The sequence below is a fragment of the Gymnogyps californianus genome, chromosome 21 (assembly GCF_018139145.2).
Source record: "Gymnogyps californianus isolate 813 chromosome 21, ASM1813914v2, whole genome shotgun sequence".
NCBI classification, from domain to species: domain Eukaryota; kingdom Metazoa; phylum Chordata; class Aves; order Accipitriformes; family Cathartidae; genus Gymnogyps; species Gymnogyps californianus.
The window spans coordinates 3,619,050-3,634,860 of record NC_059491.1 but is presented as its reverse complement, the minus strand read 5'-3'; the positions used below and the strand labels follow the sequence as shown (position 1 = coordinate 3,634,860).

At 42.7% G+C, this 15,811-nt stretch overlaps 1 protein-coding gene across 1 annotated transcript in view; it reads left to right on the top strand.

Moving 5' to 3' along the window:
• The first annotated feature begins 228 nt into the window (after positions 1-228).
• Positions 229-15,811, top strand: part of TTLL10 (tubulin tyrosine ligase like 10) — a 28,055-nt gene continuing 12,472 nt past the window's right edge. The window contains exons 1-6 of the mRNA XM_050909652.1: positions 229-263; positions 7,837-7,941; positions 12,013-12,027; positions 12,609-12,774; positions 13,716-13,834; positions 15,136-15,256. Coding sequence (XP_050765609.1) covers positions 7,848-7,941; positions 12,013-12,027; positions 12,609-12,774; positions 13,716-13,834; positions 15,136-15,256 — 515 coding nt within the window. The 5' untranslated portion in view covers positions 229-263; positions 7,837-7,847. The remainder of the gene's footprint in view (positions 264-7,836; positions 7,942-12,012; positions 12,028-12,608; positions 12,775-13,715; positions 13,835-15,135; positions 15,257-15,811) is intronic.

Here is a 15,811-nt window from a genome sequence, read left to right as displayed (position 1 = left end):
GTATGCATTGTTTAATAAACATATCAAAGCAATTTATAATTATCCATTATTGTTAAAGTCCACAAAACGTAAATATTGTTTTTTTCCATCGTGCAGGTGCAAAAACTAAAGTCTAGAAGAGTATATGAGTTTCCCCGTCTCTCTCAGTGGCTTTCTTGCAGAACCAAGGGGGGATCGTGCTTTCTGACCCTACAGCCCTGCTGCACGCTCAAGAAAATACCTGTACATGACTGTGCGTAGTCCTTCCTCGCTGCCTCCACAAGGTGGGTTTCTCCCTCCCAGATGGTGCCGTAACCCCCTGTAAAAGCACTCTGTGTAAAAAACACTGCTACCGTTGGAAAATAGCAATGCCAAGCTAGGAAAAAAAAAAAACCGCATTGGAATTGACCTCATCTCAGCTCCAGAGGTACTTTGGGAATTATTCTATTTATGTGTGCAGGGGGGGAGGTGGCGGGGGAAGCAGCCTCCAAACATGATTAGAACATTGTTTTCTGAGAGACACGCTGTTCTGACCCTCCAGTTAGCTATGAAAAAGGGCACTTGGAGCATACGCACCACCAGCACATGAGTCACTCCTAAAAAATCTTTGAATGAAAGAGATTGTCTAGATAGTGCCGCTCTCCCACCACCAGCACACAGCGGAACCTCCGTGCTGTCGCCTCATGGCTGAAGCTGGTACCCAGCCCTGGCTGGGCTGATCCCAGACCCGAGCGCTGGTTTAGGCTCAGTGGCTTTTGGATGGAATAGTGCTGCTCACCTGAACACCGGGATGATCAGGATCAGGAGCTGCTAAGGCATCTCTCATAAGCCACTGTAACAGTAGTTTTCTGTCCTCAAATTGCATCTATTTATAGAGAGAAGCATCAAAAAACATAATATTCCTGCAGTAAAGCTAAGATTGTTTTCTTCAGCAAGAAAATATTACCACGTGTTTATGCTGCTTGCTTCCTTCCACAGTATGCTTTGTGAAATCAATCCATTAGGTGGTTACAAAAACTGAGAACAATTCAGACCCTCTGAGACCTGCTGTCTTTTCTACCTGCAGCATGTGTCCATGTGTGACGTGAGCTCTCTATTCCTTTGTTTTCCTGGCTGTTGAATAGCAAGGCTCAGTTGCTTGCTTCAAGGTTCTGCATAAGTAATGATGTAGAACATTTTTTTTTTTTAAAGGAATTTTCTGTGGTTTAATATTTGCATTTTTACTAGTTTTTGTTTTATACAGCACTCCTTGCTTTTGTAGCTTGGATTTCATGAGAACCTTGAAAAAGAACTACAACCTTATTATTGCATCTTCTATAGTGGAAATACATTTCTTATATAAATCTTGATATGTTTTACAGTCAAGGGACTAGTTTGTTATCCTTGTATTTCATATGGATCCTGTAAGACTTTCAGAAATATGGAACGCAAATGGGTGTTTCACATCAAAACATTCCAACTTCATACACTTAAACAACAGACCAAATGCAGCAGCAAGCTGTCCCACTGTCTGATTCCCAAAACAGATGACTCAAATGTTGCTTGTATAGCTAATCAAGTCACAGAAACTCTTTGACAGAAGAACTACCTTGAATTAAACATGTGCTGTCTCTAACTGTACCTGTGTTGGCAGTACACATTCTTTCCTATTGCATGTTATTTTTTGAGCCCACTTTTCCAAGATAATAAGGATTACAGATTCACTTTGTCAGTTCTTACTCGAATGACTTTTAAACCTATTGGTCAAGTTCTACAAAACTCAGTTTTTAGAGGCCTCCTACATTCATGCAGGTTTCATGTAAACAGGCAGCTGGGTAGAAGAGGGAGAGGTGATGAAAGCCGCTTCCCCCTCTCTGCCTCCTCCCATCCAAAGGAAAACCTCCAGCGTTCTTTGAATTACATGCTTAGCACTAGAGATTCAAACAGAAAAGGGCGGGAAAATAGGTGTCCAAAGTGCATTTAAAATAGCCTGTGTTAGGATTTCAAAACACGGGGCAAATACATAGTTCAGTTTTCTCTGGTAATTCTCTAAGGAATGTCTCATTTCACTGCACGCAGAGGAAAACTGAAGCAGCACATATGAACGTCTTAGGTGAATGAAATGCCTCCTTTAACTCTGTAACTGTCAGCCTCTCCCCTTCTCCAACAATTAGGCAATATTTCCTAGAGGGTGTAACGTTTGCTGTAAGTGTTTGCAGTGCCGCAGGTTGCAACACTGCCGTCCTCCCACTCCATGCTGTTCTCTATATGACCAGAGAGATTAGGTTGGGTGGGTTGGCCATGAGAGGTAATCCAGGAAGGTTGAAGGTAAGGCAAGGACAGGATCCTGACTGGCTCTGCGTGAGCACTGGAGCTAATCAGAGGCATTGTGCACGAACAGGAAAATACAGAGAACGTTCTTGAAGGTCACTGTGACCGCCAGGGAGGAGTGCCAGAGTATTCACACTTGCTTGGCACGTCCACATTGGAGGATGCAGGGCCAACACAGAGAGAGATTGAATCTAAGCCAAATTCCACCTTCCATCAACTTTTCTCATCCCTTTGGGGCGGGGGGGGGGAGTTACCACATAAGAAAACACAGGTTTACTGCTGGATTTTCATTCTTCCTCCCTTGTAGTTTTAATAGCGAGGGGCTGTCTGTGTTCCCTGGAAGGGGATCTCTCTCCTCACAGAGCAGATTTCAGCATCTCAGGTGCTGCAGGCACACATGGCAGAAGTTTTCTGGGTAGGCCAATAATTGAACTGTTGTGTCTACAGTTGGAAGCGCAAAAGCCTGACAGTAAATGCAGACCTTTCTAAGCTTCATCTTCTGATGTTAACCCTGGAGATTACCTACTCTTTGTGCATATCCAGCTGACGCCACAAAAAAACCCACATTATTTTTTGCTCCTGCATCTGAAGGACAGAAAAGTCTATATGGAGAGACAAATTTAAGGCTACATAAATAGGCCTTTCTACCTTTTTTGACTGAGGCTCCATAAGTGTCAAAGTCCTATATTATAGCTAGTTTGGTAGCACACAGCAGCTGCCTGAAAAAATCAAGATCCCATTCTTTTAGCCACTTTTCACTGCACTCAGATAATTAAGGGTCTAATAAAAACAAAAATGTGAGGGAGGAGAGGCTCCTATAGAAATAGTGATTTGTCATAGTCATAAAATGGTTCATTTAGTCATAAAACTGGCAATGGATGCACTCCATTTGGTTAGAACTTCATTTTGTAGAAGCACCCAAAACCATAGAGTTGTTTCTTTTCCATACTTATCCCAGCATTCTCAGACTCCTGGAAACACATGTAGGACCTTATGAGGTTTGGGATGAAGAGGTGAATGCAGGAGACTCTGTTTTCTTCTTTCCTTTCCTTTCCTTTCTTTTCCTTTCCTTTACACCCAGTTAATCCCTGGGTTATTGTAGGCGCAGCTCACCAGTAGCTGCAGCTTAGTGACGCAGTAGAACTATTCAAGGGATTCAATAACCAATTATAGGGAGTCTTCTAAGAGAAATCTCCGTATTTGGCAGTTATCTCACACTATCATTGGCTTATTCCCCCTTTTTAAAATATGTTTGAATTTATGTCTTTTATATAAATCAGTGTCATTTTGTATCAGTGAGCTGTGTTTTGACAAGTGTCACCACTGCCGCCTTTAATGGCTACAGGTGAGTTTGCAGGTGTGCTTTTGATCACATCTGGCATGCAGTTTTCACAGAAATACCATGATCATTCCTCCTCAGCATGCTTTGGCTCAACTCTTGGGTGGTCTCTGAGCTCACAGACTGGATTCTGTTTGGGCAGAGCTGAACCAGGGAAGGCACTCACCCGTCCCACCGGTGACGGACGGCACTGAAGATCTGGTGTCCATAATGCACATGTTATGGAAAAGGTGTACTCCCTCTCTTTATAGATCCACTTCTATTGCAGGGATATATTTGCTGATGCAGACCTCACCTTTGCACAGGGCAGTTTTGGTTGGCTCTCGAGGGCTGCCGCAGCAGCTGCCTTTGGCCTCTGAGTTGCTCTTCAGAACTTTGCAGAAGGATTTGCCTCTGTTCACTAAAGAAACAGAAGGACTTAGGAGGATTTAGGATGCTAGTTTTGCCCTGTTACCAGTTTTCACGATTTGATTTAGTCTTGGCAAATTTAACAGTGCACGCTGCACTGGACCAACTCCAGTACTCAGCATTAACAGAGTCCACCAAAATACTGAGCTATGCAAACTCTGCCTCTGAAAGGAAAACTACATTATAGACAAAGTATATATTTTCCTGTGTTTAATCTGTTGTCCTATTGGTGACTCTGCACTGCAGAGAACGAAATCGGACTTTCTGGTTTGCTATTCAGAGCAGTGCAAAAGGTGTCTCAAGCAGAGGTGAAGCCTGACCTTTAGAAGACTTGAGGAAAGCCACAGAAGATGACACAAAAATGTGCCAGCCAGCAGACACTCAGAGAACTGAACTGGTTTTCCTATTTTTCTGTTATGCAATTCTACTCTGATATACACACACCGATTTGCTCAGCAGCCCTCCTGTAACACTGCCATTGGATAGCTTTATCTAAAAGCACACACATTTGTGGAAATCCTTTTTTATTTTTAACATCAGAACCCCTTGCGTGATTACCAACAGTAGCCAGGCAGCTGTTGCTAGGGGATCACTCTGTGTTTATAGCGCTGAAGGCTTTCTGACCCTCCCAGACAGGCACAACGGAATCTCGATATATATAAAGCAGAAGCAGGCTGGGTTTCTGAGCCTCCGCTTGCTGTTGCGAATCCACCGTTCTTCATCAATGAAATAAGGCAGTCTGTACTCTTCCAGAGCGCAAACCTGCTCCATCACAGGATGGTTTGTTTCTTTAGAAGCTGTTTATGGCCTGACTAGAAGTCAAGTGCAAGTTCTCCGAACTGAAGGCAGGACAGGGAGCAGTTAAAGCTCTGCTAAAGTACTTAGAAACTGCCGAGCAAAGGTTAGAATTTCCATTACTTTTTGTTAGCTTAAGATATGGTTTTAGCCCCTGAAAGAAGGGGCTAAAAGGCAAGAAGTTGTGGTTGTACAGAATGCCTCCCTAATCTCCGTGAAGATATGGTACAGAGTGATTTATCAGTAAGACGCTGGAGCCATTTTGTGTCATCTAATGACAGCAGTGCCGACTTACAAGCTAAACAGCTATTTGCATCTATATTATGATATTTGGAGTGAATGTTCCAGGCCCTTACTCTAAACATGACTTGGCAAATCCTCAAAGCCTCCTCTCTCAGATCTCATCAGATCACCAAAACCAGGCAACCTGCTGTCATCAGATATACTTTGGTAAGAACACTGAACTGTTTTGTTGAGTTGTTGCAGAACAGCTACCTCTCCAGACAAACAAGATGATGCCTAAAATGTTGTTCTTTGATATAAAAGGCTTTACATAAATTCTGGATACAGCAGCACCATCTTTTTATTATCACCAGCGATCACTGTTTGTATTAGTACCTGTTACTAAGAAGGTGCTACAGAGACATACATCATTAAACAGACAGGCATAAGGAGGAGGCTTTTCACTTACTGCAGACTTTTCTTTCTACTGTTTTAAAATCCTTTTACTTTGCCAGGAGAGTGTGTAAAATAACTTCCACGCAACTTGGTATCTGGATGCAAAGGCACACACAAGCTGTGAGGCCACTCGGTGCATTAATTCCTCACAAGCAGTTACTTGCTCAGTTCGAGTCCTTCAGCCTCACAGGGAAGTGACGTGTAAGTGCTCCACAACACAAGAAGAGAAACTTCTAAGAAGCATTTATCCTAAAATGAAGCTACAGGAAGAGACTGGGATAAGAAACAAGCAAATCATAGAACGCCAGCAGAATGGAAGAGCTGCTTTTGCCTGAGAGGAAGATTTCTGCTTTTGATGTTCGACACTACAGCAGGGACAACTGAAAGAGGAACATAAAACTAAGTATCTCCTCAGCATGATGAGGATTTCTTCACGTGTCTTTTTCAATTACATGGTTGAGCCTTACTCCTTTCCTGACCTGTGCATTTTGCATGCAGGAGAAAGCACTGCAAGATTCCTTCCTGCAACTGGACTAGTAAATGCAAACCCACCTGAACATAAAACACCACTTACAATTCCTGCTCCCCACTCCACATGTTCCCTCTTCCTCTACAGCTCCACCCAGAGCAGCCTTTGCTCCATGCACTGTGCTGGAGTCATGACCTTAACCTGAGTCTAACAAATCCCCACTTTAAAAACTCTTGTCAGTTCTTTCCCTGTCAGGATGCCTCCCAGTCTGAGGGCGAGAGTGTTGTTAGAGGAACAGCTTCTTATTCCCTGTCACTCTTCAGGGGATCTTCGCGCTTCATCTTACAGTCTGGCAAAAGCCCTCTGCCAGGCACTTTTGGTGGCAGCTGCTGTGTATTATGCAAGCCCCCACTCCTTACCTTCCACTGGAGTCTGAAAGAACCCTTTTTGCTCTGATGTCCCCTGTGGCTTCGCCAGACTGTGGTTTAGAGAAAGGCAGGTGCCCTCAGGTTCCACAACACCTGCCTTTCTCTAAACCTCAGATTTTTTTGCGACAGCTTCTTTTTCTTTAAGATGTCATGTCATGGGAAACTGCAGCGGTCTCTGGCCTCCAACTGAAAATAAAACTCCATTTGAACAAATGGAGTTGAACAGTCAGTCTTTGACTGTACTACAAAATGAGAATTCCAGTCCCACCCAGGTGCAATTATGCAATTGTTACTCAAACTCGCAGGTAGGGGAACTGGCACTGTAATGCTTTGCGACACGGCCACAGACGCAATGGATCAGTGACGCTGACATGCTTGTCTACTTTCCTTGCCTACCTACTCCAACAAATCACTTTGGGGAGGACAGTCTTTAACAGGAAATATGCTTTAAATATATCTAACTGTAGACTCAATAGCTCAATATTATAATTTACCTTATTGCATTATATCTTCCTACATAAGAATACTTACAGTAACTAGCACTTTTGCATTTGTCCTTCTTACAGACTTTAAACTACACAGTTTGTATGCTCCATTTATTTGGTGTTCTTGGACTATTTGTTACTTTGGCTTGTAAGTAAAAGTAGCAAATATGTCTTTCCCTCCCTAATTCTAGCTGATGTTTCAGTTGCCCTGTGCTTTCTAAGGTAAGCATCCTTCCTACAAAATTGTTGCAGCCTTGACGCAGAACAAGTCCTTTTTTACAACTGACTATTCCAAGCATGAAACTTGCTAAAAATATTCTGCCTACCCTATGTCCAACAACTATCTGGGATTATGGTTTCTGTCTCCAGATAGAATATCTCATTTGTTGTTTTCATATCTATTGCAAAGACAAAAAACAAGTCTCAGCTTTCCAGCTTCCTGAAAAGAAGTCTGTCTTTTATCCCAGGGCTGAGCAACTGGAGCCTGAAGATGCCGTAGACAAAGAATACCAGATATATCTGAAAACAACTCTTGGACACTGCTCCATGATTAGCAGCAGACTTAGGAAAAGCACCCAGTTACTTACAGCAAATTTACTAGGCAACCCAAGACCTACATTGAGTGCTATCAATGGGAAGGAAGTAGAAAGAGCACAAAGATTAGATACAAAAGCACTCAGATCCCCAGCACAGTCACCAACAAGCTTATCACTAGAGACCACCCATAAGAAGCTGTAGATGGAAAGTAGAGCCTATGTATTCCCAGCTAAACAACTAAGTCAAAAGAAAGATTTCGAAGAAATGAAAAAACTGCAGAAGATGGTGAAAAATGGCATCTACAATCAACAGAGTAAATGATGACAAAGAGAAAAATACATCTTACAGACTTTCCCAGATCACTCATGACACTGGCAAAGTGGCTGACGATGATCTTTCCTTTTGCAGGCTAGGCTGAGATGGCCTTTGTGCCAACCAAGAGGAAAAAGAAGACCAAATCCATGATGCAAGGAAGTAACCAACAACAGGCTGGATCCTTATCAGCTGACAGAGGTGAATCTTGTACCTTGTTTTTAGCTACTAATTGTGCCAAGTCCTATAACCAGGCTCTCAACTGATGCCAGTATCAAGGGAGTTGTATCTTCTTATACTAGCCAAAGTGCTGGCCACTAACTTACAGCATAAATTACAGACATATTGCACGTAGTTTATACCATTTTCATTTAAACCCTGTGAAAATACAAGCCCACCCCTTTGCTTCTAAAATAATTCAAGACAGAAATTATTGATATTTGCTGACAAATATCTAGTGAAATTAAAATATTTTACACTAACATTTTAAGTGTTTTGTTGAAAATGTGAAGAAAAATACAAGCTATCCATTACCAAGCAGTTCCTTTGAAAAGAAACCATTATTTTTTTATGGAGAGACAATTTGGCTGAAATGCCACAAATCTTTCAATGACAAAACCAACAGTATTATGTTTCTGACATATTTGTTGTTGAACTCAGCTCTGTGCATTGGCAGTAAAAAATATATTCATTTGTTTCAAATGAAAACCTTTTTAATACAGAGGTAATCTTTAGGGCAATGCTTGTCTTTAGAAAGATGTTTAGATCAGTTAGCTTGCTTAAATGGAAATTTCAGCTAGATTTAAACTCTGGATTCTAGAGAAATCAGTCAGCTACTATTCTGTTAAACCTTCCTTTACATGGAAAAGGGAAAAAGGAAGTTCTGTCTTCTAAGCTCTGTTGTTTTTTTCTTTTGGTAGCAAATGACACAAAGCAGACTGCATCTCCCTGCCAGTGTGTTTATCCCCGTGTGCACTGAAAGCAGAGATGAGATAGGAGCTGCTTATACAGACACCGCCAACACACAATTCCCAAAGAAATTAATGAGCCGAATTCAAAATTGTCTCAAGCAATGTAATTTACTGGCTGCACTCAGTGTGAAGACAATCTCTGTGTGGGCTCGTTGGAAGGGAATCATACTGTTTCATTTCATGCTGCTAGTTTATGTGACAAGTTAGAAGACTGCTTCCCCAAGGGCTCTTCCCCCTCCCCACCACAAATACCTTTTGGGCAGAGAGAGGCTCTCTCACAGGACAATGTAGAACTAAGTTCAGATGCACAAACTCAGCCTCTGAAATATCCACTCCTCTCTGCTGATAAGGTGTGCAAGCCAAGCCACTCTGCTTGTTCTTTCCTAAGAGCTCAAGTCCCAACAAGCATCTAATCCCACCTCTGATAAACAAGTGAGAAGGCCCTTGCCTGAAATTTATGCAGTCAGGCAATGGGAATAACCCCCTGCATCCCTGTTTCTCCTTACCTCTTTAATAATTAGCCATCTAAGGATGCAATGGAGACTCATGCTTAAATAATACATGTCAAAAGATTCAATGAAATGAAGGTTCATCTTGAATACTGGGAGATTCCATAATTAGACAGAAAAGACGATAAAAGGCTCCCACCCCCTGCGTCTCTGTATAAAGATTAGAGAGGGAGAGACAAGTACATGTTCAGACTAATGGAAGAATACCTTACCAGCACTTCAATCATTGCAGGATATTTCATGTGTCCATGTCTCAGGATAAATGGGACTGTTTAAAATTGGTTAATTTCTTAGCAATCCAGGCAAGGAGGGAGATGATAAAAGAGCCGAACGCTCTCGCAGGAGGTATGAATGAGCAATTAAATGTTAAAAAAGGATAAATAAATATTTACATTCCCATATCAAAGAGTAACAAGAACAGCACTATAACACACCGTGCTAAAGTAGAGGAGAGAGATCAGCCTCCCTCGTGGAAGATACCAGTAGCTGGAGGGGTGGTACCGCTTTGTGGTACAACCTTTTGATAAAATGCATTTGGTCTAGGAAACAGTGGAGCTGTACTACTTTTCTGCATGTCTTTTAGTTTGCCTGACGCTTATGCATAATGCATCAACCCTGTCTTTGAGCTACTTCCAAGCAGTTTGTTCAAAAAATTTGACTGAGTCGCTAATGACAGCCTCTTCTAGAGGAACACAGACTGTGTTATGTTTTTCGCCTGGTCTGGTGCTGTGATGGCAAGATGAGCTAGTGACCAAGGAGCCAGGCACCGCTCTCTGCTGGAGAGTCCTCCCCATTGCAACTGTCCCACCGCCGCGCAGCCAGCAAGCGTAGTCTCAGCTCCACAGCACCAGGAACACGCAGCGTGAAAGTCACCGTGGAAAAAGCTCATTTCAGTTGGTTACAAGACATTGCCGAGGCAGTGTTTTCCATCGTGGACGTTGTGCCCTGGCTTGTTTGAACTGGTTGTTTAGCGTGTTCTTTTGGTTTGTTTTGGTTTTAATTTAAGGAGGAAATTCAAGGCAGGAGTCCAGGGATTAGCACTGATAATGCTGCAGTTTGCAACAACTATTACAAGTAAGGCTTTTACTGTTAGAACCCTTTGGTGCCAAGTACTACGTGCAGCAGAAATTTAAAGCAAGTCCCGCCTCAAAGAGTTTGCAATCTACTTCCTTTCTTCCAAAGCAAACTGAACAAGGTGTGGGAGCCTGCTGGGAAGTCCAGTAACTGTGGGCACAGAGTCCACTGTGGACTGCACCTGTGTTCATAGGCGGAGTGCAATGAAGACATAAAACAAGTGCTTGTAAAATATGAGAGATAACAATGTCCAATGCCTTTGCTCCACTGAAGTCAAAGGAGTTTTGCCATTGAGACAGAAGTTTTTACTCACGTGATCACAGGATGTACTATAACAAATAACGATAAAAGAACAGTCCAAAGAGTAGATAACTCCAGTCTTGTCATCTGCTTGCTTCCTGCTCCCTCCTTCCCTGCCACCACCTAATTCCAGTGGGAACAGAACTAGGACAGAGTGCACTTTTTCTTCCATTCACAGGTTTTACTGTTCCCCAAAGTTTTGTGCACAGCCGAGTTAAAGAGAAACCAGAGGCATAGTTTCTGAGCCCCTGGAAGTATTAAGCCTTTGTATGTTTTCCGTAGGTTTGGAGCCAGTGATTTGGGTATCAATATCCCAAATGCTAGTTATATAAGTAGTCATGAGCTGTTCTGGAAGCAAGTGCCAGACTCGCAATTCCTATGAGTTACCACCCAAGAAATCAGACCATGAACAGAACCTTCTTGCTAAGACCAAGATAATGGATGATAAATCCAGCAACGGTTTTGAGGCTGATGACATCATTACATCAGCTACCACTTCTGAAACCACATGGTTTGCCCTTTTGAAGTCCTTTACCAGCAACCATATTCAAAATAAAATTTCCCATTACTGGCCGTTCTTTCATTCATCTCCAAATGTAATTCAAGTTCCAAACTGATAATGTCCTTCATCTCATTTATGTACTATAATAGCAATGATCTGTTTTGCGAACATTTGAACAATGTGAAGACAGATCAGATAGAAATTGCTCACATACCATATTTTTTTCCAACAGTACCGCAGCGTATGACAGTCTAGTTGTATCAGGCAAGACCCTGAACAAGTTTTGCTACTTTAGTTGAAACAAATACATTATAAAGCGCAGTGTTGGACCTCTGGGCCTGTATCTGTGTCAGGGTGAGATGGTACTTGAGTTGCTTCAGCTGCTTTGAAGCATCTTTATGTGATTGTAGACTGCACGAGAGAATTGTCCGTGCTGTATGAAGAACATCAGAGACCTGAAATATGGACAAAGCATGGGGGTGGTGGGGAAAAGTCATGGAGTCTCATTTTGCCTTGCAAAAGAAAAGCTTTTGCTATGTATTATACAGGGAAAGCTCTTGACAGAGGAACATCTGGAAGTGATGTTTTCAGTTTAGTTTATCATTCCTAGAAGGCCAAGAAGTTAAAGTTCTTCACAACTGCTAAAGCTAGATACAAGCTCTGACATTCTCCTGCACAAATAACCCAGCAGCACTTGCTGGTTAGGCAGATCCCATTAACTTTGTACTGAAAAAAATTATTATCCCCTACAAATTCACCAGCTTTTGAGCCCTGGGGTCTGAGAATAAGTAACGGAACCATTGCCAAGCCTGACATGATTAGTTACCAATTTGAAGCAGGGTGTTTCCCATTCCCACCCCTTCAGTCATTGTCACCACAGTTTACGTGTGCCATTCCACTTTATTGCTGCCTGCAGGGAGACCTCAGAGCTGTCACATCCTGGGCTTGTCAAAATTCCTATAGGCTTTAACAGTTGAAAGAACATGTTTCAATGTATAGTGTATGGCTGACACTTTTTAGGAGGCTCTTCTTGCCCTTCTCCCTTTGTACCTCCACACCTCTCTAGACCTTGCAGTCTGCCAGAGTCTCCCATAGCCACCCCCAGCTTTCCATCTGAATAGCTGGAACGATTTGTGCTCAGCTTAGGGCAGAACTGAGACCCACCTAGACAAGATATCTGAGAAAGTCCTGTGAAGCAGAGGCCTGCCAAGTAAGAGAATGCCATTTAGCATTGACAGACTAGGGCTGATTGGAATGTTCCCTTCTACTACATATTTTATTATATTATTTCCTCTGTTTTTCCACTTAATATACCATGGTACCTGCCACCAGGTTACAGTAGCAATAATTTCTGAATTGTTTTAAGACAATGCCCCTAGCGATGGCTATAAACCCAATTGAAGCGGTCCCTTACCTTACAGTATTTTCTTCTGTAACAGCTGTCCTTCTAGATGTGTATTTTATGGAGAAGATCCCAGATCATCTGACATTTCTCAATTTCCAATTTTGCAGCTACTTCTACCAACTCTGAAGTGGAGCTTGACAAAGCTAAGTCGAATGAGAACAGAACACAGGGTAAGGCATGCCCTCAAAAAAAACAGCCAGAAGAAGAGATACCAAAAGTACCAAAGGGACCGGGACCGTATTTTTATATCAGTGGATCTAATGGAGCTGGGCTGTAAGTAGGTCTCTCAGCAGACTCATATGAACAGTAGCATGACCATATATGAAGTCATGCAATGTTATCCATTATGCATTGGCCTCAAATAGTTTTCCTTTGATTTGCTGTCTTTTTGGAGCGGTACACCTGGGGAACCGTTTAAAGATTAATCAAATAGAAAGTATTCACTGGAAGGCCACCAGTGGTAAAGTAGCTAACTACTATATCTTTGCAAAGAAATGAAATACTTGTATTTGTTTAATGAAAGTTTCTCTGTTGGGGCTGTTCAGAAATCACTTAGCGACACCATGTAGCAAATCTGTTAGCATCATCACTAGAGCTAGGAACCACTGTTGTTGATCAACATTCTGTTGTGCTAAATGTAAAACAAGTGAAAAATAAGAAGAGATTTCTGCCCAAGAAAAATTGTCAGATCAGAAGTTCCATTCATTCCTTTCTGACTTCTTTCCAGCATATTGGCATTCTTCTCTAGATGTTGTCACCAGCAAGCACCACAGAATCTCTGCTGCAAACAGCACTTTCCTTGCTATGTTTCCTTAGTTTTGTCTACAAACAGCTTTTTCTATTGCTACTTGTCATCTCTGCCTAAATTCCTCAGTGGAGAGGCTCCTTATTAAGACGGGACGCTGAACATTTCTATTCCATGAGTACCAGTTCCATCCTAACTGGAAAAACCCTGCTGAAATGGTACAAGTTCTCATTAGAGCTGCTGAATCATAATGTTCTTAGCATCCTCAGTTACTCCCCCACCCTCTCAAGTTCAGAGCAGCAGGTCCACTAGCAGCCATTCTAATTAATGCGTCCCACCTTATCCCCCAGCCAGGGGCTTCTGAGGTCAGGCTCTCAGAGAAAATTATTAGGAGTTCAAGGGATATGAGCTAACTAAGTATTTGTTAATAGAAAGGAGGCTACTTTTCTATTTTGTTTTCCTTATGCAGTGTGAGCATCTATTGCCAGAGCAGAGGCTGGCAGCGTATCTATGACAACAGAAGAGAGGATTATGCACTGAAATGGTGTGAAATCAAGTGCCGAGAGACCTATTATCATTTCAAAGAAGGTAGAGGTGCCTGTGGGCCGTGAGTGGGAGCGGGTGGTGGGAAAAACTTGAGAATGCTGGACTTGTGACTCCTAGGGCAGAGGAGGTCACCTGGGGGTAGGAGAAACAGGTAACCTCAACTTCTTGGCAGACCTCAGAGGGGACATCAGAGCTGGATTGCCATGGTGATTAAATAAAGGGTTTTAGACAAGAAAACAGCTTTTGGGAGAACAGATATCATTGAAATGAACTAAGTATAGTGAAAGGAGCAACACAAACTATCCTGGACTTTCACAAACCAAGAAAGCAAACACAAACCATCACAATCACCTTTGAAATGCAGTCCTCCCTCTTTGGATTTGAGCACAGGCTGCAACAGGACTGTAGCACAGGAACAGCATGAGCCTGGCATGTCTCAAGCACTAGTCTAGGCCTTGCATACAGAGTGCCTCGCATTTAGAGATGCTCCCCACAGTGGAGGTGGGCAGAGGAGAAAAGGAAGGAAGGGTGCACTTGCAGAGAGAAGTAAAGTAAGCTCAAGATGGGTCACCCCACACATCCGAGGCCAGCTATCTCTATTTAGGGAGAATAGGGTCACTAAAAGCCAAACCACTCCACTGTATTAGCAAGCAACTTTTAAAATTGCACTCTACCCTTCGTCTCATCAGTGCATCCTGACTTCGCAGGGTCCAGCCAGCTTTCCCACCAGAAAAGCATAAAATCAAGGACTCCCACAGCAATGCCTCTGGCTGGCACCCTCAGAGCGGCACTTTGCGTAACAAACACAAAACTCCCTAAGCACGGCCCCTGGGGCAATTCTTTTACTTCTGGGAGCTGCTCAAGACCTGTGCCCCAGCAAGCCTGAGCATCATGGCACAGAGCTGCGGGCTTTCCTGTCGCAGAGGGCATGTGTTACCACTTCCCTACCGGTCCATGTACAGCAGCCGCCTTTCCCCTCCTGCCAGCTCTGATGGCAACGTGGTGACTATTTGCCAGGCTGCACCATTACAGCAGTTGGCCTAATATATGGCGGTGCAGATAGGCTATGTTTCAATGCAATTCTGCAGCTGGAATGGTGTGACGGCAGTGGCACCTTTGGAGTGAGCAAGGCATGCACTATTTCATGAAGCCCCATCAGGTCAGTTTGTTCTGCTATGAGGTTGGACAGAAACAAATTTACAGCAAGTGTTTTCACTGCTCTGTGAGTTGTCACTACTGCCTTAAAGCAAATTGGTGAAAGTCAACAGTGAGAAAATCAGCTTCATCCTCCAGATTCTGCTGCATGGGACAATGAGGGCAAGCTTTTTTTTTTTCTCATACAGGTGAACAGCTTCTCTACCAGATTCCCAACAACGGAGTCTTCACCACTAAGATAGGGCTTTTATGCTGCCTGAGAGAACAAGAGCGGATGATGAAAAAGATCAGTAGGAGCCCTAATTCCAAGTAAGAACTCTCGCCTCTTTGAATCTTGGCCAGAAACATGGCAACAGAAAGTGAGAGCACATAAACAAAGGACCACTTTCTTCTGAATGCATAACAGTCCAGGATACAAAGTATATGGGGTTTTATTTCTTTCTTATCTTCTAGAAAAATCACTTTTTTCCCAGAAGTACTTATATCAGAGACAGAATTTCTTCTTTCTCTATGTCTGGAGTTGTAGGAGTGCCAGGTCCCCCAAAGACAACAATCATAGTAATTCCCCTGTTTTGGGTACATCATCCTCCTGGAAAGGCCACAACTTCTTGTGCCATACGCACTGTAAATGTAAGAAAAGCTTATTGCCATTTCTGCTCCTTTATTTTTGACCTACCAAAAAACCAAATGGCAATCCTGTACCATGGTTACCTGCAGCCATCTCAACTAGTTTTCAAAAAACTGAGCATATGAAGAACGTCTTAAGGCTAACATATGTTCTTGAAAGCTTATGGAATGAGGTAGCTCAGGAAAAACATACAACAAGCAGGAAAAAAAAAGCCATTTCTTGAGTTTCTACTTGCA